Genomic DNA, 22,646 nt, shown 5'->3' on the forward strand with positions numbered 1-22,646 from the left:
GAAGGAGTGGGACCACCACAGGCAGAGCCGGACCCGAGCCACGTCCACCGTGGAGCGAGGGGTAGCCACGGACCCGCAAAAGCTGCCTCCCCTGAGCCTCCGGGAGCTCGGGGATGGTGCTGCCCACCCCTCCGCTGGCTGAGGGGAGTCTGGCCCCCGGCACCACCAGCCTCTCCCATTTCCAGCAGGAGACCCCGGCCAGGGCCCTCCCTGCTGGCCGCACGCCTACGGCCACGCTTGCAGGAGCGGGCAGAAAAATAAAAAAAACCCCTTGGCAAAACAAGTCCCTGTTCTAAACGCATTATTTTTCAGCTCAAAGGACACAAAGGAATTTAAACACAGGGCATAAGGCAATATAGAGAAGGCAATTAACTGGGATTAATTGCATGACTCACCCAAAATGCAACAGGAGTAAAGCGCTCAACAGCAGCAAAAAGTGATGTGGGGCAATAGGCGCACGTGGGATTTCAAGGGGGAGCCGGGGCACGGCTGGGGGGGTCCCGCTACAAAGGTTGGGCTGCTGCTAGAATAAAAGCCCCTTCCTCAGGGTGTGGGGTGGGCAGCAGCACGGCCCCCCCCCCCCCACCTGCTGCTGCCCAGTGGGGCTGGGCAGGCAGCAGCCCCCTGCCCAGCCGCAGGCTCGGTGCTCGGCGGTGGCAGACACAACCGGGCAGCTGGCGATCCGCGCCGGAGGGATGGGAGCCATGCCCGTGGCAGAGCCATTTATCACCCCCCCCCATACGCACCCCTCGCACAGACAGCAGAAGAATTAAATGGGGGGGGGGGGGGGGGGGGGAGAGAAGCCTCCGCGCCAGCTCGCAGCTGCCCACACAGGTCCGACGGGGAGCAGGTCCGGGCCCCTGTTTATATTGCGATTTCCATCCCTAAAACTTCATTCTCTGCTACGAGAGGGCCCGCCATCCGCTCCCCGCAGTGTCTGGGGGGTGGGACATGGGGGGACACACACACAGAGTACTGGGGCTGTTTCCACCGATTTCAGCTCAAACGCCTTCTCGAACCTTCCCTCTGCCGCCACACGCGAGAAAACCCGCCGTTCGCTTTCCTCCCCGGCCAACACACACGCGAGGGGAAAGGAACCGAGGGGGGGGGGCCGGGGTCCCCCTTTTCTCCTACCCGACTCCCCCCCACCCCACCCTCAACCGGGACGGGCCCCGATGCCCGGGGGGGCTGCGGCAGGGCCCCTCTCGGTGCCGGGCTGGGTCCCGCCAGCCCCCGGGGGGGGGCTCGGGACCGCCGCCGCTGCCGCTAGATGGTGCTGGGAGCCCGCAGCCCCGGCACGGAGCCCCCACCACCACCACACACACACACACACCCCGGTGCCGGCTCGGAGCACCCCGAACCCCCGGTACGGTCCCCCCCCCAGGTCCCGGTACGAAGCCACCCGAACCCCCCCCCAGCCCGCGGCGGCGGGTCCGGGTAGTTTAGGGGGTGGGGAGGGACGAGAGAAGACACCACAGGGTGAATATAACCAAGAGTCATTTATTAACAAAATAAAGACTTACCAAGCCGCAGCTCATCCACCCGCCACGCTCTCGCCGCCCTCCCGCTGCTCCGGCCGAGGGGGCCCCGCGGCCCCCGCTGCGCACCGGTGGGTCCTGCCCGGTGGGGCCGCTGCTCTTCGGCCCCCCCCGCCCCTGCCCCGGGGAGAGGGGGGGACGGGACACACGGACGGACACACGGACACACACACACGGACACACACGCCCGGTCCTGCGGCCCACGGTGGGGCCCGGCCGCGGGTGGGGAGCGGCGCTGGCCGAGGAAGAGCCGCGGCGTGGGGATGGGGGGGGTCGGGGGCCAGGCCTTCCACCGCTGCCGCCCCCAAACACATTGCAAAAAAAAAAAAAAAAAAAAAAAAAAAAAAAAAAGGAGGGGGGAAAAAAAGATTTAAAAAAAAAAAATTACATCTGTTAACTTTACAAACGAAGAAGAACAGAATCCCAGAATGATAAGCACGGAGGGGGAGGAGGAAAATGCCTTTTTCTCTTTTTTCCGCCTTGTGTGTCAGGAGTCATGCAAGAATTTCTCAGGGGGGAAATTAAGAAGGGGGAGGGGAAAAAAAATTTTTTCAAAAGAAACAGAAGGGGAAAAATAAAAGCCCCACACCTGCAAAGTAAAGAATTTTTTTTTCTTTTTTTCTTTTTTTTTTTTTTTTGGACACAGACTTTTTGCATACCATTGATTCATTGGTGTATTAATGCACTTATATTCCCAGCTTTAAGCTAACATACAGTAAATAAATACACAGTCCAAGGAGGGAGCGGGGGGGGGGGCCGGGGCAAGGAGGAGGCTGGAGCACGGGAAGGGGCCGCCGTAGTTACTGATATCCCAGTGCAGAAGCTGAAGTTAGTCTTTGGCCGTAGAGCGCGTATGGAGAGTAGTAAGGTCCGGCGGCCGGCAAGGAGGGCACCGGCAGGGCACCGGCTGTGGGCAAATGGCTCTTGCCGTAGGGGTGGTACCTGTTTAGTCCCAAAGTGTGTGGGCTCCTCAAGGAGAGGGAGGCGGGTAACGTGTTGGGGCTCCCGGGGGCGGCGGGCGGGAGGTGGAGGTGGCAGGAGGCTGCGGAGCCCAGCCCGGAGGTAGGGTAACCCGCCAAGAGTTTTTCCGCCCCCGGCAGGGCCGTGTGGGTCCGTAGGTGGGTGAGCAGCTCCTCCGAGGTGGCAAACCTCTTGTCGCAGGGTCCGCTGGCAGACACCCAGTTGCATATGTGGGGCAGGGGGTCGTTCTGCAGCATGAAGCCGTAGGTGTAGAGGGGGTGGCCGGGCAGGCTGGGGGTGCCGCTGGAGGAGAGCGTGGTATGCACCGAGTGCAGCGGGTGCGTGGGGTACACCAAGGGGTATCCGCTCTTCAGGCTGCCGGGGTCGTGCACGCAGCTGGAGCAGTTGCCGGAGCCCAGGTGCGAGGCGCTGTGGTAGCTCAGGCAATACGGGTCCCGGCATAATCCCTGCATGAAGGAGGGCGGCGAGGCCCCGGTGAGCGGGCTGGAGCTGGGCGGCTTGCCCGGCAGCCCCAGCGCCCCCGGCAGCTGGCTGCCCACCAGGCCCGGCTTGGTGGGGTCCAGCCCGGGCACGAACTGGGAGGGGTAGCCGGCGTAGGCGCCGACGATGGAGCCGTGGTAGCCGATGCTGGAGGGCGGCAGGGGGAAGACGGAGTGGCCCGGCTTGTAGGGCGAGACGGGGGCCACATGGCCGGAGGGCGGCAGGGCGGGGGGCTCCGACTTGCGACCCGAAGGGGGCTCGCCGTGCGCCCCGGGCTCCGCCGCCCCGCGCCCCAGCCCCCCGCCCGTCCCCTCGGGGCTGGGCTTGCCCGCTTCGGGCTCCTTCTTCTCCTCGACACCCTTGGGGTCGGCGTGCTGCGGCGAAGCGCCGCGGGAGCCGCCGGGCGAGGCGGCGGCGGCGGTGGCGGCGTGCGGGGGAAACGGCGGGCAAGCGGCGCTGGGCACCCGAAAACCGGCCTTGTCCGCTCCTCCCTCCTTGCGTGGCTCCCCGCCGCCCTTCGAGTAGGGCTTGAAGCTGGACTTGTCCTCCGGCGGCGAGTCCCCGCTGCCCGGCGGTTTCAGGGCGGCGGGGCGGGCGGTGGGCTCCTTCTCGGCGGTGGGCAGCCCGGCGGCGGCCACGGCGTTCAGCTTGGAGGAGGGCGGCGGGTCCGGTTTGCCGATCTGCGAGCAGGTCTGGGCCAGCAGCGCCAGCGGGCTCTTCTTGGCGTCCAGCTGCGGGCGGAGCGGAGCCGGTAAGCTGGGGCGGGGGCGAGGGGGGGGGGAAACGGGACCCCGACGGCGTCCCCAGCCCGGCCTTCCACCCCCCCCCCCGCCTTATTCAACCCCCATCCCACCTCCAAAATTCCGGGTCTAGCGGGGCCGGGCCCGGCGCCGAGCCAGGGCGCGGGGGATGGGGGGGACGCGCCCGGCCGGGGAGGAGAGGGACCGGGGTGGGGGGGAGCCGGGCTGCAGCGGGTGTGTGTGGGGGGGGAGAAGGCAGGGAAGCAGCGGATGGAGGGGGGGGGAGCCGGGAGCGGCGGGCAGGGAAGAGCCCGGCCGGGAGCGGCGGGCAGGGAGCCCCGGGCGGACCCCGGGGAAGGGGGGGGGGGGGGAAGCGGCGGGCACTGACCTCGATGGGGCTGACGGGCGTGGAGGAGAGCGGCTGGAGGTACTCGGGGTGCAGGAGGTGGCCGCCGTGGGCGCTGAGCATCTTCAGGACGCGGATGGGCAGCCGGCTGGCCTGGCGCAGCGGGTCGGCGGGGGGCGGCCGGGGCGACGGGGCGCCCGCGGCTCCGCGGCTCGGCGGGGTCCTCGGCCGGGGCCCGCCGGGGGCACCGCTCATTTGGGGCGGGCGGCGGCGAGGGGAAAAAGGGGGGGGGGGGGGCAGGGAAGCGGGGAAGGGGGGGGGGCGGGGGCGCACGCCGGGCTCCGCGGGGCCGGGCCGGGCCGGGCCGGGCGGGCGGCGGAGCGGCGGCGGCGGCGGCCCCGGCGAGACGAAACCCTTCCCCGGCCCCACCGACACGTCAAATAGCCCCGATGGCGGCCGCGCTCCGAGGGGGCCGGCGCCGCGCACCAATCCGCGCCCGGCCGGGCCCCCGGGGCGGGGAGAGCCGCCGGTGGGGGGGGCGAACCGCCGCCGCCGCCGCCGCCGCCGCCCCGCGCCGCGCCGCCGCGTGGGGGAGAGCCGCCCACGGCACGGATCGGATCGGATGGGATGGGATCGGCACGGCGCGGCACGGCTCGGCTGGCAGAGCATGGCGCGGCTGGCTTGGCACGGCACGGCTCGGATGGCACGGCATGGCACGGCATGGCATGGTTTGGCATGGCATGGCTCAGCTGGCGCACCGTGGCACGGCACGGCTCGGCTGCCGTGGCACGGCTTAGGGAAGATCAGCCTGGCACGGCTTTGCACGGCACAGCTCGGCGCTCCTCCACCCAGTCTGCGTGCCCTACGCCCAAACCCGCACCCAGCACCTGTGCCCTGCCACCAGGCTGACCCCTGCACCCAGGCCAGACCCTGCACCCTGCACCCAGCATGCATGCCCTGCGCTCCATGCCACCCCAGTGCCACACAAGGCGAGGGCTGCCAGCACCCTGCCCGGGGCCGTACACCCAGGTGGGGCAGAGCGAGGCCCCCGTGTCCCTGCAGAGGCAGCTCGAGGTCTCTGCTGGCCCCAGAGACAACCCGTCTGCAAACTGGGGCAGCGCTGGCGTTGCTGGTGGGACAGTCGTATCACCCAAACCTGAAGGGCCAACGCGGGTTGCATACATACTTTTTTATTTTGCATGCATTGCAGTCACCAGCATTTAAATTACTTTTAACAGCAGCAGTGCTTGGCTATCACACAGCATTTTCTGTTCTTGGGGTAGTGACCAAACAGTTCACTGATCATTTCACACCATCAATAAATACACAGCCATCAGGGATGCGCCCAGGGCACCTGCAATGCAACAAATGGGGCTGATCTTAACCCGGGTCCCACAAAAAGTAGCAGTTCCTTTATGTACCTACAATACTCTTTTCTTTCAGGGCTCTTCTACTTTCTTCGGTTTGCAGAGTCTTAAAAATTTGCCAGTGATGGTGCAGACTGCTGTATAACTAATTAAGCTTCCCAACAATTAACTTCCTATTTCTAGTTACCTTTTCCAGACATCTTTGAATTAAATTCACAAACCCCTGGGGCTCCACAGTCAGAGGGGGGGAGCTGAAAACCACCGTCCCACCGAGATCAGCCAGGCTCTTTCCATGAGGAGCCAAGGCACACGGATAAATCTTGGAGCTTTACCGCGTCTCGCCGAGCCTGGCACGATGTCCAGTGTGCGGTGGCTGTGGGGTCCTGGTGGGGTGGGGAGCTGCTCCCCTGGCTCTCCTGGGCTTCAACTGGGAACTGGTGGGAGAACGGGGCCTCGGGGAGAGATGCGCAAAGGGATGGGGATGTGGGGTCGTGGGAGAAAGTTGTGGGGGACGGGCTGGGGCGAGTACTGAAAACCTTTGGCCTGGAGAAACGCAGTGTGGTGTCTTTAGGAAAGGAAGGTGGGGAGCTGGAGGGATGGTCCACCTGCAGTGCAAGGCAGCCGCGTGTCACACTGCACACGCTGAACCCGTCTGCCGGGTCAGGTACTGAAAAGCGAAGGAATGAATGTTTAGTGCACGGGGGTGATGTCATCGTTGCGCTGCTAAAATCAAGGCTTATCTGGAACAAATTCCCTACTGAGAGTGCGGTAACCCCGTCCCTCTGACTGGCACGGTGTGCCACCAGCATGTTTATGACTCTGGATGTTTGACATTTTTGTGTTTTCCTTCATGTACCTCTGGCTGAAGGCATATCATTTGCCAATAGCGGGTTGCACGGTGATTGCTGGCGGCGGAGCCGGGTCTGGTGGGGAGAAACCAGCTTTCCTGGGGCTGGGTGCCGGCTCCAGGCAGTGCCGCGGCACGGACCCACCTCTGCCCTCCCTGGGTTTGGGTTTCAGTGCCTCCCACCTACCCAGGGAGGGAGAGGGGAAAGAGGGAGAGAGACAGACACCTCTAATTAATCATATTAACTCCTGAGAGATGCTTTATGTTCCAACAATGTCACTATTATTAAGTTCACGTGGTCATCCCTCATCAAGCCCCTCTGCACCGGGTTCTGGGAAAAAAGGCTTTGCTGGATTTCCCCGGCGAGTGCCGGCATCGCCCTGGCGCAGCCCGACGTAGAGTCCGACTTCTGCAACCGCTATCAATCACGCCGACGGTTGGACCTGTCAATTTTCCCTCTTTGTGAGGCTTTTTTCTTCTTTTTTTCCCCCTCCCGAAGCTGACCGCAAGATTGATTCAGTCCGGACAGCGGGGTTGTAAACGGAGAGGCGCTGCCTTTCAAAGGAGCCATTCAAGTAAGGAGGAAAGAGAAAAAAAAATCTTTCCTCAAAGTCACTCGAGTTGTATGCCAACAACAACACGGCCTTAACAAAATAACATAAAATAAGGTGGGACGAGTGCGTAAGAGCAGCGGCGATGCAGCAGCGCTCCCGAGGCCGGTTCCCCTGGCGGATGCTGAAACGGAGGGAGAGCACGAAGCGGCAATACCTCCGGGGCTGCATTTATCGCTTCCCCCAAAGCTCGGGTCATTTCAAAGGCCTGATCCTGCCCTGCTGCTGGCACACCAGAGAACATTTCTGGATTCAGCTTGTGTTTGCTGGATTAAAACTTCCATCCAAGAGTCGTCATGGATAATGATGAATCCTGCTTAGTGTTGGTGCCCTTACCGTCTCTGGTTATAGTCTTCATTCTAAAATCCAGGTGGGTCCTGTTTTCATTAAGGAGAATGGTTAACCGGGGGGGGGAGAAAGTGAAACTTCCCTATTTCATGTTCGGTTCTGCTCCAGGACAAGTCACTCTCTGCTTAGAGACTGCCCATCACAAAGGGTTTTCAAATAAAATAAGCGAGACCACTTGCCAAAGAAAAATTACACAGGCACCAAATGAAAAGCAAAATATTTTGAATAAAAGTAAAGCCAAAGAAGACAAAAAGCCTCCACGAGCGCTTTCAGAAATGACTAATGATATTTTTGCTCCCTAATCAGGGCTTGCCCCACCTGGGCTGCTATTAAGGAGGTTTTATTTTTCCAAGGATGAATCCCCAGCGCAGAGCCTTAACAGTGCTGATGGACTCTGACGCTTTTGCAACCTGCAAAGCATGGCCGTGGAAGAGGGAATTGTGTTTTTCTTTCAGTTTAAGATCTTTCAGTAACTTGGGATGACTCCCGGGCAGGGCTTTCAGGTGACACACACCACAGAGGTGCCCCTCACTCCCCCAGCCCCTTTCTGGCCTTGTCCCACCGCTTCTGGGTGGTGCAGAAAGGTGCTTTCCAGAGGAAGGCACACACGATGCACCAGGTATTTTTAAAGAGTGAGAAAAAAGCCAATTAGGAAATGAGTGATGTGCAGGGCCTGCGGGAAACCCCCTCGGTCCCAGCCCTGCCTGCAGAGCTGCCTGCGCAGGATGCGTGCCCGTCGTGATGGGTAGGACAGCAGTCCTGACTTCGAGGAAATTGCTTTCTGAGGCAGTCATTATACAAACCATGGCATTAAATACGTAAATATTAACTGCGTCAAAAGAAAGTGTATTTCCTGGGGAGTCAAGTGTCTTTCTTTACCTGCCTGCTTCGGCAGCCAGTAACAGTGCAGAAACGTACCTATGGACAACACATTCTCTAGCCCTCGGCGCTTTTATTCTCTGTTTTTGCCCTCCCCTTTAGCAGAAAAATCCTCTCCAGTTTTGCAACATGTTCTTGCGTTGCTGATACGCAGAAGGTGGCCCTTAGCCTTGTGAGTTTTCCGTACCGCGGCGTGGACAGACGCCAGCTCCAGGCACAGGCACCCCGAGTCCCGGCGGAGCTGGGGGTGCAGAGCGGCGGGTGGAGAAGGAGAGAGGCATCTGAGCGCTGCAGCCTGCACGGAAAATCGTGGTGGGGTAAGATAAGACGTGGATTTAAACCACTGTAACTCTTCCAGCATCTCTCTCTGCGCTGCGCTCTTACTCTGGAATAAATAAACACCTTTCCCATTTCATTGCTGCTGGACGCGGTTTAAGGGAAACTGGGAAAATGCTCCTCGTCTGGCAAAAGGGGGGTCTGTCCAGGAGCTGCTGGGGTGTGCGGGGAGCAGCTTCGCCGGCCCCGTCAAGCCGATGGGCACCATCTCCCACCTCAACAGGGCAATAAGGGGACGTTTGCTAAGAGAGACAGGGCAGAGGGGTGTCCCATGGCGGTCCCAGCCCAGGAGAGCTGGCGGGGGGAGTCAGGGGCCGGCACCGGCCGTCGCTGCAGGATGGGCATCCAAGACGCTTCTTAAAAGCCGAGCTTTTCTTTGTGCGTCGGTGCTTGCTGCATACCTGCTATTTTGTCGGTAAAGCATCTTCTATTAGCCACCCCGTAAATGAGGCCACAGCAGTCGCAGCCCCTCCAGCTGCCTCGGTGGAAGAAAACGTGTCGAGTCAGCAGTTCCCCTGCCCCGCTCTCGAGTCCCGAGTCCCACCTCTCCCTAGCACCGCGCGAGCTGAGGCCTCGCTTTTAGCTGCAGAACAAGTGCATAAAAATGATCTTATTTATTACAGGAGACATGTTTTAAAACAACTGACAAAATTGCAAGATGTAAAACGACAAGCAAGTGCTTTTTCTTTTTTAAACCCATATAGACTTCTGGCAATGATAAAAATAGTGTTTTCTTTTTTAAAGTTGGAATTAATCTTTCTTTCCAAAGCAATCATGTAGCAGGAAAAGCAGGAAGACACTTAGATAATAACTGATACTCACTGGGTGATGGTTACTTATTGAATAGCCGGGTAGCCTGCTTTCCTCTGCAGAGCCATTAACATTAAAGAACAGCGTGAACATTAAAGCAAAAAAAGGTGAGGGTTTTTTTCCCCCCCCTATTCCCTTGATGTGTGACTAACAGCTGTTTTTCTGTGTGACAAATCAGTGGGGTCTTCCTGTTGTTGATGTAATGAAGCTGTTTCCTGGTGTGAAATTCTACGGGATAAATTACAGGAGGGGGAGGAGAACATCCCACACTTATCAAAGTGCTTCGGAGGGGAGGGAAGCTCTGCGCTCCTCGCAGGGATGGGCAGCGGATCAAAACAGGCAGCAGGGCTGTCGGGTCACAGCCACTTTACTTAAGCCTTTTTTTTTTTTTTTCCTGTTTATCTCTAAGTTTTCTGCCACTGCAAGCAGAATGATGGTCTTTACAACGACGGGTTGTCAGGAAGGAGAGTTTGGGGTATTTCCCCCGATGACCCAGTCTCACTTAACATCACGGTAGTGCTGCAGAGAGCTGTATGAAGCAGTCTAGCTGATGTGCCTCAGTTTCCCCATCTCTAAAACCGGGGGCTGACAGCGACCCCGATGTCCACCACCATGAGAGCAGTAGGAAGGGGCCCTGGGGTGGCTGGGTGCTGCCCGCGGCACCGGCCCACCCAAAAGCGCTGTGGGGACGCAGGCGTTTCCCACGGCTGGCACCGGCTCAAGCGCTTGTGGGGGATCTGCCTTGGTGGGTTCATTTAGTCCTCAGACACCCACAAAAAAAAAATCACTTTTACCTGTTTTTCTTTTTTTCTTTGCCAGTATTAGTTAATTAAACTATGCAAATTAAAACAACTTAATTTCTATAATATCAGGACCAGAGCCTCAAACCATTTGGTGTAGCTCATCTGGCATGTATGTTACATAAAATGTTTGGAGCGGCTCTAATAAAAATGAAAAAGGCTGTAAATCAAGTTTAATTTATTCATTTTCTGTATGGTATGAAAGCATGCCAAAATCAGATTATTTATGAGCCCTTCATAACAATAGGCATTTTTATTGGTTGCAAATGACAAAAGGGGTTCTCAGAGGGATTTTTTTCTTCTTTTAAATTTTTTGAATGCCTTTTCAGAAACATTTATTTTTTTGGACTCTATGATCTCAAAGAAAAATATTTAATCATTGATACAGTAAAAATAATTTATATTTAGATACTGAAAAACACATCAGACTTTAAAACATAAATATACAGAGCTAATCCAGCCCAAAGGCTCAGGCGAATGCTACACCACAGGTTAGAGAAAAGAGCTGTGATTTATACCCGCTTCCTTAAATTTCCCATTAAGAGTATAATCTCCCAGAAGTCTTTCACAAAATGTCTGAGCCACTCGGGGTTTTTTTCTTTTGCTTTTCCAGATCCGTTTGGTGGGTCGATGGGCACACACGTGCTCTGCGTGCATGGTCACACGCGTGTGCCCAAGCACTCGCCTTGCGGTGACTTTCTCTCTCTTTGCCCATCCACGGCTAATTCACAAAATCTCTTTCTCGGTGGGTAACTGAATCCCACGAGCTCTCATACAGGTAAGGCAGGTTACCCTCCCTGACACACAGAAAATCATGGATAAACCAACCATGGATTGGCTTCTGCCTCCCGCTTTTCAGCTCATTTAAACCACCTTTTGTCTATTTTCTGGTACCGCTGGACCCAGAGGTGGGTTTGGTGACAGGCACTTGCCGCACACCCAGCGCGGCGGTGGAGGGCAGATACGCATTAACCGCCGGGACCATCGTGGGATGCTCTTGTCTGCACCATCATGGTCCCGTCTGAAGTGTGCCCTGATGGGGACGAAGGTGCTGGGCCGCCTCGCTGGCTCTGGGGAGAGACGTAAGGTGCGATGCCGATGCCAGCAAGGAGCGTGGCACCGTGCCGGCAAGGAACCTGTGGCAACCCAGAGGTCAACATCCCTCCTCTCTGAAATGCCACTGTTTAGGAGTGGTATTAGCCAGAGCAACCCTAAAGCCCCAGCACCCAAGTTTTGGGGGCAGAGAACCAGGCAGGTGGAGAGCACCCACCAGCCCCCCGTAGAGGAAGGGCATCCCCAGGGATGAGATGGGCTGCAACCATCTCCACGATGGGGACAGTGCCGGGGACAGTGCCATGGGGAAGTGGGTGCCATCCTGCCCACAGCATCCTGGGCATCGTGGCCGACAGCCACCTGGCAGCAAGGAGGAGGCAAGGGGACCCCAAAACCTCTTGTGGAGGCGGACAAAAGCCCAGCTGGAAGGTGCGGGGGGGGGGGATTGGCTTTGCCAGTGGGGTCTGAGTAAGTGTAATGGGGAGGGGGCAGAGAGGCACCCCCTCCTGCAAGAACAGGGGCTTTCTCTGCACCAACCCTGAGAAAAAAAAAGAAAAAAACCAAGAAGAGAAAAAGAGGGAACCCCCCTCCCCAGGAGAATTAGCATCCAGGATCTGTCAGTCACTGGGAGCTTTTGGTAAAAGGGGCCCCTTGTCAACCTCTGCCTTTGATGTGACTGGGACGGAGGTGCTCAATTAAAAGCCTATCAGTCTGTAAGTAAATCAACGCCTATCAGGCTTGTCACATCAAACAAACGATTATTGCACGAACCCGCCCACCCCATTAATCTGGCTGTTCCTTCTTGACAGCTCAGGGTCAGGGCACTGTAAATCCTGCACTGGATTGCAGCCACCTGGAGCAGGATTAAAGCAGCCCTGCAGCATGTGCTGCTGCACCCAATTACTCCCCGGCAGCAGGCGGCTGCAGCAAGGGGTACCCGTGGCCCCAGCAGCCGTGGGGTGCCCAGCACAGGGCTGGGGTCCCCACCGGAGCTGAGCTTTGCACAGTCACGGCTGGTGATGTGGGTTGTTTGGTGGTGCCGCGTGGCCGTGGCAAACGTTGGTTTGTGTTGGCACCAGGGATGCTCAGCTGCGTGGTACGGAGAGCTCAGCACCCGGCTTGTGGGTGCCCGGCACCCAGTGCCAGACCAGTATTGCCAGCACTTGTCTGGCTACCGAGATAACATGGGAGCAGCTCCGAAGATGGCTCTCGGTGGCTCTGGGAAATTATTGCCGATAGGGACGGCTGCACCACAGCCCCAGGCTCACCCATTGAGGGTAGATAGCCACGGTGTCCTTAGTGGGCTGGTTCAAACCCTGCCCTGAGCTGGGCAGGTCGCGTTTAAGCCTGTGACCACGGGCAGGGATTGACCTTGGGGAGCCTCTCGGTAACTCACACGATAAAAGGAACCAACGGGTTGAGCTTTCGGGTGCTCTTTGGGCCTGGATTAGCAGCAGCGGTCCCTGGGGACACCAGGGTTTTCCCATCAGGTCACTCAAGGTGAAGACAACTGGGCAGCAACTGGGGCTCCTGCCCTCGTCCGCCCGGACGCACCATGTCTCTGGCACCGGGGCTTTGGAGCAAACGGCTGGGCTGGCGGGGAGGAGGGTGCTGGAGCCCAGCAGCGGGCGGAAGACGGCCGGGGCCATCGGCTCCCGAGAACAAGCGGCTCTATTCAAGGGAAGGCAGAAGCCAAACTTTCTTGAAAAGCCTCTGTGCTGCAGCAGGAGCAGCCTCGGGGCAGCTGGAGCTTGTGATTCCTGCACGCAGAGGTAGAGGCTGTTTTAATAAAGGAAAAGCTGAATCTCAGATCACATGAGGGCAGTGCCACGGAGTAAAGACAGGGAACGGGGCGAGCTCCAGGGAGGCTGCAGGTTGAGTTTTGGGAAGGGGCTTGGTGCCCCTATCCCACCAAGGGCTCTGCGGTCCCCACGTGCTGGCTTTGCCCTGATGGCAGAGCCCCAGTGAGGTCTGTCCGCCTCTGGGGCTGTGGGCAGCACAGGGGCACCCCCCGACCCCCCAGATGGAGCACACATAACCACCCCAAGGATGTCCATACTGCTCTCATCTGCAAAACAGAACCTGCACCCCGCCAGGTCTGAGCCTGGCAGTCCCCGCGCCGGCAGGGCTTTCAGCCTCGCACTTCGGTGGAGGGGTCTGCTCCACGCACGGGGTCCCGGACCAGAAGAGCATCCCCCAGGTGGCTGGTGACTAGAGGTCGCATCCTGCAGCCGGCAGCACGACGCTGTGCGGGGAGGGAGCTTGCTCCCCTTTCTGCCTAGGCCTATTATTAGCATCTTCCCTCTCCTGCAGAGCCTGGCGCCTCATAATGCAGCTTTGGCTCGCTCTCACGGCGCGGAGCTGTCAGCCGGGGCTGCCCTGCCTGTGCTGAGGACGGACGCTGGCTCTGAGGGCTCAAGGATCCCCACGGCGAGCGTGGCTGGCTGGACACTGTGCTGCAGTCTGGGGGAGCCTGTCTGCCCGCTGCTGCCCGCTTTCCCACCGGCTCTTGGGCAGTCGCTCACCCCGCAGCGATGGGCTGGGGTTTGGGGGGCACTCCTCGGCGGGCAGCATCGCCCCGAGGTGTGCGGTGTCACCGGGGCAGCAACCCAAGGGCTGCCCTCCCTGCCTCAGTTTCCCCATTTGCAGCAGGGGGGAGATGGCACTTGCTGTCCCTGGCTCCTCAGGGGTGCTGCAGCCCCACCACGCCAGGATCAGGGTGCGCCCGTGTGTGGGTGCAACCTTGGCGCTCAGAAAAGTAGCCCATTCAGCACCGGAGGAGGAGCAGGTTTTACACGGCCCAGCAAAGCGCGTGGAGAAAGTGAGGCTGCTGCGTCCATCGCTGCCTCGATGCATCCACCCACACCATCCGCCCAAGGATGGGGAAGCTGGAAAGACGAGGCCGGCGCGAGCAGAGGTGACACCAAATAGGAGACAGACTCTCACCGCGCCACGTTTGATATGGTGACACCGAGTCTTTTGCCGATAAGCGGTATCACCTCCCTGCGGATAGCCATCACCCCTCACCCCTGCCCGGCGCACCCGCCCGGCGCCCTCGGCTCTCCCACGCACGTCAAGCAACACCCGCTCGCCCCAGCAGATAAGCACCACCATGTCCCCGCCATGCCCGGCTGGCTCTGCCCGGCCCCAGCCCTGCGGTGGGAGATGCTGGTGCTGATGGGGAGGGTGGAAAGAAAATCCCAGCTGTCACCTGCTGCTCCCACCCAGGTGAATTTTGCATGGGGAGAAGGGCTGGGGGTGCACGACCGGGGGGATCTGGCCCTGCGGACTTTATCTCCCACACATGATCAATGCCGAGTTTAAGTAAGGTTTATTGGTATCTGTAATTTAACATGACATATTTCTAACATGAATTACTCTGAGATCATCGTGTGCATAAAATATGACAGGAATCTTTTAAGTGCAAGCATAGTTCTCAGTTAATTTAATAACTGAGATGGAAAATGGAATAGCATTAAATTTAATATTTTACATAATGCTCTTACACTTCCTTCACTTGCTGCTGGCATCATTTGTTTTCCCTTCTTCCTCATTTATGGCCTGCTCAGCCCGAATTGTCCTGGAGCCTGGCCAGGGAGGGGGTTGCTGCCCCCTCGAAGGGCCATACCGAGCCCCCCTGGGCAGCCAGAGCTGCCCCCGCATCTCCCCCATCCCGTGCAAAGGTGACGGGACACGCTGGGTGCCCCCTCGCCTCTGCTCTTTGCAGATGCCTGCATGCTTGGCACCTCCTGCAAAGCCCCGGTCCTGGTGGTCCGAGTCCGGCGGCTGAGTCCCTTCGGCTGCCTGTTATTGTGCTCTGCTCCTTCCTGAGGGTCTCAGCAGAACGACCTGTTTCATATGCCCCGTGCTGAATAATGACACAGCCACCCTTCACGGCTATGAAACTAAACTTGCTCTTTATTAAGAAAGCGGTTTCCAAGCTGAGCCCGCAGCCAGCGGCTGGCCCCGTGCACGCAGGCACGTCCAGGGATCCTCTTCCAAACTCTTCCCGCTCCCCTTCCCTCCGTCCCCCTGCTCCGTGCAGGCAGCCACCAAGAGCAAAGCCCCTGCCTGCAATAGCTGCTGCTCAGCGCAGGGATAAAACCAGGCCTTGCTGCAAGGCAGTGTTGCTTTGAAGACAGCGGAGCAGTTGCAGGCGATGGACCTGTCAGACCGTCCACCACCGGGACAGGACAGGATGGTGCTGGACGGAGGTGGGGGGTCCCACTCTGGGATGGGATGCTGCTGAGCCGACAGCCTCCCACGTAGTGGGTACTGAGGCCAGAGGCAGACAAGGGGTTAATTCAAATCACGCAGGCTAATTTACCCTTCTGCTCAGATCTCGGAGGAGAGAAGGACGGGATGTAATTGCCGGGTGAGCGGAGCCCACTTGACCCGACGAGCCCGTCCCCGCGTGCCTCGCTCTCGCTCGGCGCTGCTCCGGGCAGCCCCTGCTCTCCTCCCCGTCAGCCTCCCCCAGCTCCCGCTGCCCTTCGCCCCAGCACGGCTGGTGGCAGAAAATCGAAGCTGACCCACTTTTACAAGAAAATCGCCTGACGACGGCCGTGCCCGGGCTCCCCATCCGGCACACGCCGGGACCTGAAGCATCCGTGGTGAGACCGACCCCCACTCGAGCGGGACGGGGACCAGGGGGGGCACGAAGCCCCAGGGACACCCTCGCCGGGGTGGCGGCAGATGCTCCACGCCAGGTTTTGTGCTCGCCGTGGGATTTGGGAGCGCGGCGGATGCCCGTGCACTGCAGAAGGGATCAATATGGCTCTTAGCCTTGTCCCTTCCTATTGAGCCTCGGCGCGTGATTTAAGGGGCTCTGGTAACGTGCGTGCCACCGCCGCGAACAAGGTGTTAACACCGAGCCGCCGGGGTTATGGCTGCAAAGGAGCTGGCAGGGCCCAGGCAGGATTGGTGCCTCCAGCCCTTGTCTGCTCTGGTTCAAAGGGTTCCCGTGGCTGCGATGAAAAGAGGGTTGCTGGAGGGATTACAGCGGGGAGGGGAGGCTGATGCTGCTGGGAACGGAGCGGGCTCTTTATCGGAGAGTAGCAGAGCCTGACAGCACTGTAACTCTCTCTTCTTAAGGAGATGAGCTTGCAATAAACCAAGGAGCACATTAGAGGTAACGAGACAAAATGGCAGGGTTTTGAAAGCCCAGCAGAAGCAATAATCCAGCCTGGAACAGAGAGAGCACTCAGCTTACCTCTGCCTTTTGGAAACACTGCCGTGTTTTTGCAGCGCTGCCAGAACAGTTCTTTACTGTAACTTGGAAAGTCTCGGACGCGGGTTTCAACACCTCGCTCTCACACCACATAATGCAAAAGTTAATTCTACTTTCAGGCTGATGTCAACATTCCCCTTTATTGCCACGGCAAAATGTGAAGACTACATTAATTTGCATTTGCTGTGTGCAAGTAACGCGTTCCAGATAATCACGGTAACTCCTCAAAGGTATAGACGAGAATTTCCTGGATAATGTGCTGGATGGAAAAAGCTGATGGGATCCAGGAGAAGGAAACGGCATTGTGTGTTTTCATAGCTCCACCTGGAAGCAGAGCAGCCCAGAAATACAGGCTGCAGCACTGCAGACCTCGGCTGGGCTGGCTTGCCTTGCCGCGGGGAGGGTGAATTTGGGGGGCTGGGGTGGACACTGGCACTCGCTTGCTGGGAGAGCATCTCCCAGGGCTCAGCAGAAGCAGGGCGTAAGGAGTGACCACGGAAAGCCGCGGGAAGGGATGTTCTCCTCCCACACAACTTTTAACACCAGCCGGCCACTTCTCCATAAAACAAACAACCCATCACTAACTAGAAGCCAAACAATTATTACTTTAAGCAATGTGCTGAAAACATAGATGCTCCAGTCTGAGATAGTAACGACCCTTTGTCTATGGAGCCGAGAAATATATTGAGCCCTGGGTGCCTGCACAGAAACTCGCCTTGTGCCCCGCAGTAAATTAATTGGCCTGAACTCAGAGGATCCTCCCGCACGTGAGCGCTTCGGCCAGGATATATCAGTTGAGGGAATGGATTTTCCATCTTCCCTGATATATCGCGTGCCCCAGATGATGGCAATGATCGCACATCACAGCTAAAGCCTTCAAAGGGGCTTTGCAAACTGATAGCCGGACTCTGGGAAGCTCGTGCCAAAGGTGCCGGGAGGAGAGCCACGGGGCTCAGCCGGGCTGGCTGGGGCACAGGGCTCTGCGCTGGGGCTGCAGGAGGGGACAGGGGACCCTCACGGATGGGATCCATCCTGTATCCCAGCCCTGTGGCTGCGCTGGCCACCCGCCTGGCATAAAACTGCATGCAGGGATCCTGCGATGGCATGTGGGAGCGATGAATTCATTTCCATTTATGATCTGTTATGATGATACCCCTGAAGGATAAAAGTCTATACATAATAATCTCTCTCTTCAGCTTTGTTAACAACTTCAATTAACAGAGAGCTGTGTAATGCTTCATCAGCCGTTTGGATTACAGATGAAATTAAGCCATCATATTTATGAACTACGCAGTGAGTTCGAGGAAGACTCCACATATTTTACATTTAATAACTTGCCCTCTCATTTTATTTATAACGTTAATAATGATTTGGTGGCTGCTTTGGGGGGAAAACATAAATGACAAAGCGAAGAAGCCGGCTGGGCAGGGTAAGCGGAGCTGTGCTTTATGGGAACAGCGTGCTGTCAATGCCCAGCCACACACCTCCTCACTTTGGCTCCTTTCTCTTTTATTTTTGATTAAATAGCCCTGTGAACATGGAGACTTCTGCCTTGTAATTGCTTTCCACTCAGCACTTTTAAAACCCGGGCCGAGGGTTAATGATTAAATCCCGCGGCGTGGCCCCGTCGCACCCACCAGCCGGAGCATCAGCAGCCGGCACGCCGCCAGCGGGCCCCGCGTCAGATTTTGGGTGCAGTTCATAGGTCCCGACCCCCGAAGGAAGATGGATGCCCCGTGCCTCAGTGGAAGGGCCAGTGCCTTGCTGCAGAAAAAAAAGAATATTTTTCCCTAAAGCAGGGATGGGCAGTGGGAGCCAGGCGGAGGGAGGGCTGCTCCTGCACACCCTGTTTCTTCCCATCCTTCCCGGCTGCCTGCGCCAGGCAGGACCTGGGCTGGGGGGTGCTCGCCGGGTGGTTTTGGGATGCTGCTCCCTGCCAGAGTCTCCCCGTCCGGTGCTATTATTACCACCCTTTCTGATTAACCTGCAGGCTGAAACCACGTTGCGGTGTTCCCAGTCTCTGTCTGGAGCACTGGAACACTGAGAGGCTGAGCAAGGTTAATTAATTTGAGCAAAGACTGAAGCCTAAAAGATGGGGAGCAGCACACTGAAAGATGACGGCTGGCAAAAATCATTAGAAGCATCTTTCAACAATCTATATACTGTTATCGATCCTGTTATAGATCATGTTCCTTTCCCCTTTTTTGCAGGATCTTCTGGATCGATACAGCAAGTGCATTGAGACTGTAGCAACACATTTAAAACCTTATAAAAGGTTATTTAGTTGCTAACAGTGCAGCAGTTTCTGCAAAGCCTGCCAAAAGGTTACAGCTTTTTGGGCATCATAAATTACAGACGACAGGGAAAAAAAGTAAGTGCGGTTTTCTTTATTGTCTCAGTGATGGATGGGCTCCTGAACAAGACACAAAATACATCATATCACCTTTAATGGGACCACATTTCTGTAGCCATAACTCACAATTTTAAAATAGAAAATGGTGAAATATGGCGTTGTATATTCCACTCCTGACATATTTATGAGTCCTTCCCTTCTTATAAATACAGTGATTGCTATTTCAAAGCAGCATGTCAGGTATGAGCAGAGCACAAACAGCTGGTGCGATTGAAAAATTATAGCCAGAGTTGGACGTTTTCAAAAACTCTCTCTAGCAGCAGTAAATTTACAATGTTTGCACTAACTGTTATTAAAACCAAATCCATATCTTGGCAACAGGAATCCAGCGCTCCGGACCAGCTGGAGTGACGGTGCCGCTGACAGCCGGGGTGAGTCCAGGGGCTGCTCCTGGGGAAGCATTAAAAGGCACTTTGAGGGCCCCTGGCTCCGGCCGGGGGGTCTCGCAGGGGAAGCTCCGGAGCCTCTACGGTGCCCGTGGTAGCTGCGTGTGCCGCTCTGCACCGTGCCGGGCACCGGCAGAGCCAAGGGACCAAACATGCAGTGGGTGCGGACCGGTGGAGCTGAGCTTGCTGCTGGCCCCTGCTCGCAGAGCTCTGCTGACCCAGGCACCGCATGTCGCGGAGACCTGGGGAAGCGAGGACGGAGCATCGTCATCCTCCTGCATGTGCAGGCAGCTGCCTGCCCTCACACCTCCCACGGGCAGCAGCCGTCCCGCGCCCCGGCTGGACGTGGCGGGTGTCAGCTGCATCCCGAGAGCGGGCTGGCTCAGAGCATCTCCCTCCAGCTCTGGCCTCTCTCGTATTTATGCTTCGGTCCGTAATGGCAGTTTAATGTTACACTAATACACGCTTTGGGTCTGGTGCCATTTCTGTATCATTACTGCCATTCATTCGGCAAGAGGGTTTTACTAGTAAATACCTCGCGGAAGAAATAATCCTGCCAAGAGCCCTCCTGAGCATCACTCACTCCTGGGAGCAGGGGGAATTCTCTGGCCTCATTTAGGCACACAAAAGGCCTCTAATTAGCTTTTTGTTTAGTCCGATTATGAATATGAGTTTTGACCTTTCAAAGTGATTAGCTTTTGAAGCTAACTAATTTGCATAACATCAGTTTCTAAACTACATATACAATCTAGGACCAGACTATTTTTTTTGTTGTTCACTCCTTTTCCTTTTTTTTTAACAGCAGCCTACAGCAAACTGCCGAGCTCTGTATTTTAGGCCCTGGATGAGGCCCTGCTCCTGCCCATCTGCTGGGCTCATTGGCAGCGGGGCAGATCTCCAGCACTTCAGGGATCTGGGTGCACCCAGTTTTAGGGCACACGGGCTTTTCCCAAGCCCTTTCCCGAAGCTCTGGCTCTGCTGTCGCTGGAAAATCGCATCACCCTGGAAGATGTCCGCCTGCGGTCCTGCTGCCACTGTCAACACGTGGCCCACCCCAGCTCCCTGGGACCTCCAAATTGCCCAGAAAAGCCCAGTATCCTTCCAACTGGGAAGCCGATCCCTCCCATCAACTGTCCCTGGGGTGCAGGAGCAGCACCGGCCCCAGCCGCCGGCACGGATGCGGCCAAGGTCACCGGTGGAGGCGCGGGGAACAATAGGCTTTAACATGTTCTTTGTGGTAGCTAAATTCAAAACTCTTTATCACTGATTTACATTCCTTTATCTGGGCAAAGTCCTCCAGAGGTGCATTTTATTACCCTGGATTATTAAACAAAAACTTTCTGATAATGAGCCATTGGGATCTCCACAGTTGCTTTTGGAGTGGGAGCCCCGTCGCTGGAGACCCGCTCCTGCCGCTGCCGGTTTATCAGCCCCTTGCCGCCACACAGCTATCGGGACGGGGCTGCCTCTATCTCTGCTGGTGATTAGCCCGTCCTGCTGCGAGAGTTCTGTGTCTCCCTGGCCCATGAATAATAGAAGATAAAACTGTTGCTTTGGGCAAGTCTTCTTGGAGAGTGTCTCCTGGCGCAATAGCTCAGGGCTTAGGGGGCTTCATGGGATGGTGGGGGGAAATCAAAGCTTTTGGAGATAACAGACCTCCTCGCCTTTCCTCCCCTTGGAGAGAAGGGGGCCGAGGGCTCAGCACAGGACTAAGACTGAGGAAACCCTGACTTTACGCCTGGCTCTGGGAGAAACCCCTGTGCGGTTGGAGGCAAAGCCGTGTCCCCCCCTGCCCACCCCAGAAGCAGCTGCCCCAGCCAGACCTGGGTGCTGCAACCCCCCCCAAACCCACCCACATCCCTTCTGCCCAGGCTGCAGCACCCCAGGCAGTGGCTTCGGGACTGAACAGCCCCGATCCCCCCGTCCACATCCCTATGAGATGCAGACACGCCGCCCCCATCCCCGGCACACGAGTCCCCTTCCTCCCCGTACCCCTCCCTCCCCAAACCAGTGTCTATAATATTTTCTTTCCTGCACACATGCAAGGACCTCTGAGTTGACTGCTCTGTTTTATAACATTGCTGTTTCCTGGCCTGGCTTTATTACATCTGTTCTTTGGGGTATGGTGTTATAAATTGGGTATGTGATGACGTGTAATCACTAACTGCAAAGCCAATACATTTTCGCTGCAACAGCAGCAAGACAAATAAAGGCGAGTGGGAGAGGCTGGCGAGGCTCTGACAAAGGGAGATATATACACCGGCACAGCCAGAGATAATTTAAAAATCTGATTGGGGATTGAAAGCAATGTTATCCTAATGGAGCTGGCTTCGCTTTCTGGAAGAACGACCTTAGGTTTTGGGAAGGGTTTTGGTTTTCACTAACAAGCCCAGCTGCGTCTCCAGCTCTTTTTTGGGATGCTTGGGGCCCAGCATGGCCGAGGATACTCCCCATCCATCCTGCCCCAGCAGCACAGGAACCGGGGGAGTTTCCTGGGTGAAAGCCAAGGCCAAACCAAGGCTGTTTTCCCTGGCCGCTGCGGGCTGAGTGATTTCTGGAGGGCAGAGCCCTGCCTGCTTGCTGCAACACAAGCAGTCCGGTGTCCTTGCTCACCAGGCTCTGCTAGGTAAGGACCTGGCACATCCCTGCTCCTTCCACCCGGCAGAGCGGGACCCTCCTGGCCCCTCAATCCATGTCCAGCTCAGCTGCTCCAGGCGCTTTGTCCTGGGAGATTTCTCCAGAGCCCAGGGCTGGAGGGTGGCTTAAACCAACCCAGACTCAACCTGTTTTTTGATCTGCAATTCAGAGGTGCTTCGTGTCCACCCAGAAATAGTTTCCACGGCTCAGGAGCCTGCCCGTGTGGGCATTGTGCTTGGCGAGCCATTAAAATGCCTCTTCGCCCTGTACCTGCTGCGGCTGAGGCTTGAGTCAGCGTGGGGCGAGAGGCAAACCCAGCCCGAGCTTTGGTGCAGGGTGAGCTGAAACTGGCCCCAGGACTGTTGTCCTTAGTAGCAATAATCACTTGTGCAACTGTGCAAATGTGGCCAGCGAAGATGGGATGGGTGATAAATGGGAGGGAGTCAACCAGCTGCAACTTAAGATGTGCCTGTATGCTGCTGCACCGGTTTATCATTATAAATGTCATCGGAAAATCAATTCTCTGTGTACTTTTGGGAATTACAACTATCATTTTGGTGTGATTTATTTGGTGTATAACACGGACAAGGGCTCTTTGTTCATCATTTTGAAAGTTCATTTAAAATTGCTTTGAGTTCTTGGTTTTCCACTGTGACATGGCCGATGGGTATCTGCTCTCCTGTGAAATATGGACCGAGGCAGAGGGAGGCTGGGCTGGGAGCTCTGCCCTCCCCTCATCCTGCTCCTGCAGCCAGGGGGTCACGGGAAGCCCTGCAAAACCTCCATGTCGGTGGGGACATCTCCTCTGGGGAAACAGTAAAGGAACGGCTGGCAATCGCCCCAG

General features: G+C 57.2%; 1 protein-coding gene and 1 long non-coding RNA gene across 2 annotated transcripts; one reads left to right on the forward strand and one right to left on the reverse strand.

The window, feature by feature from the left end:
* Positions 1–1,480: 1,480 nt before the first annotated feature.
* ZNF703 (zinc finger protein 703) lies at positions 1,481–4,374 on the reverse strand. Its single transcript, XM_069800945.1, has 2 exons — positions 4,128–4,374; positions 1,481–3,730 (listed from the first exon to the last, which is right to left on the reverse strand). The coding sequence occupies exons 1-2, from the start codon at positions 4,338–4,340 to the stop codon at positions 2,339–2,341; spliced, it is 1,605 nt and encodes a 534-aa protein (XP_069657046.1). The 5' UTR covers positions 4,341–4,374; the 3' UTR covers positions 1,481–2,338.
* LOC138688686 (uncharacterized) lies at positions 3,625–22,317 on the forward strand. Its single transcript, XR_011327575.1, has 4 exons — positions 3,625–3,750; positions 18,577–18,737; positions 19,101–19,150; positions 19,968–22,317. It is a non-coding gene; the product is annotated as an uncharacterized lncRNA (long non-coding RNA).
* The last annotated feature ends 329 nt before the right edge of the window (positions 22,318–22,646 follow it).

Source organism: Haliaeetus albicilla, chromosome 13 (assembly GCF_947461875.1).
Source record: "Haliaeetus albicilla chromosome 13, bHalAlb1.1, whole genome shotgun sequence".
In the NCBI taxonomy this organism is placed as follows: domain Eukaryota; kingdom Metazoa; phylum Chordata; class Aves; order Accipitriformes; family Accipitridae; genus Haliaeetus; species Haliaeetus albicilla.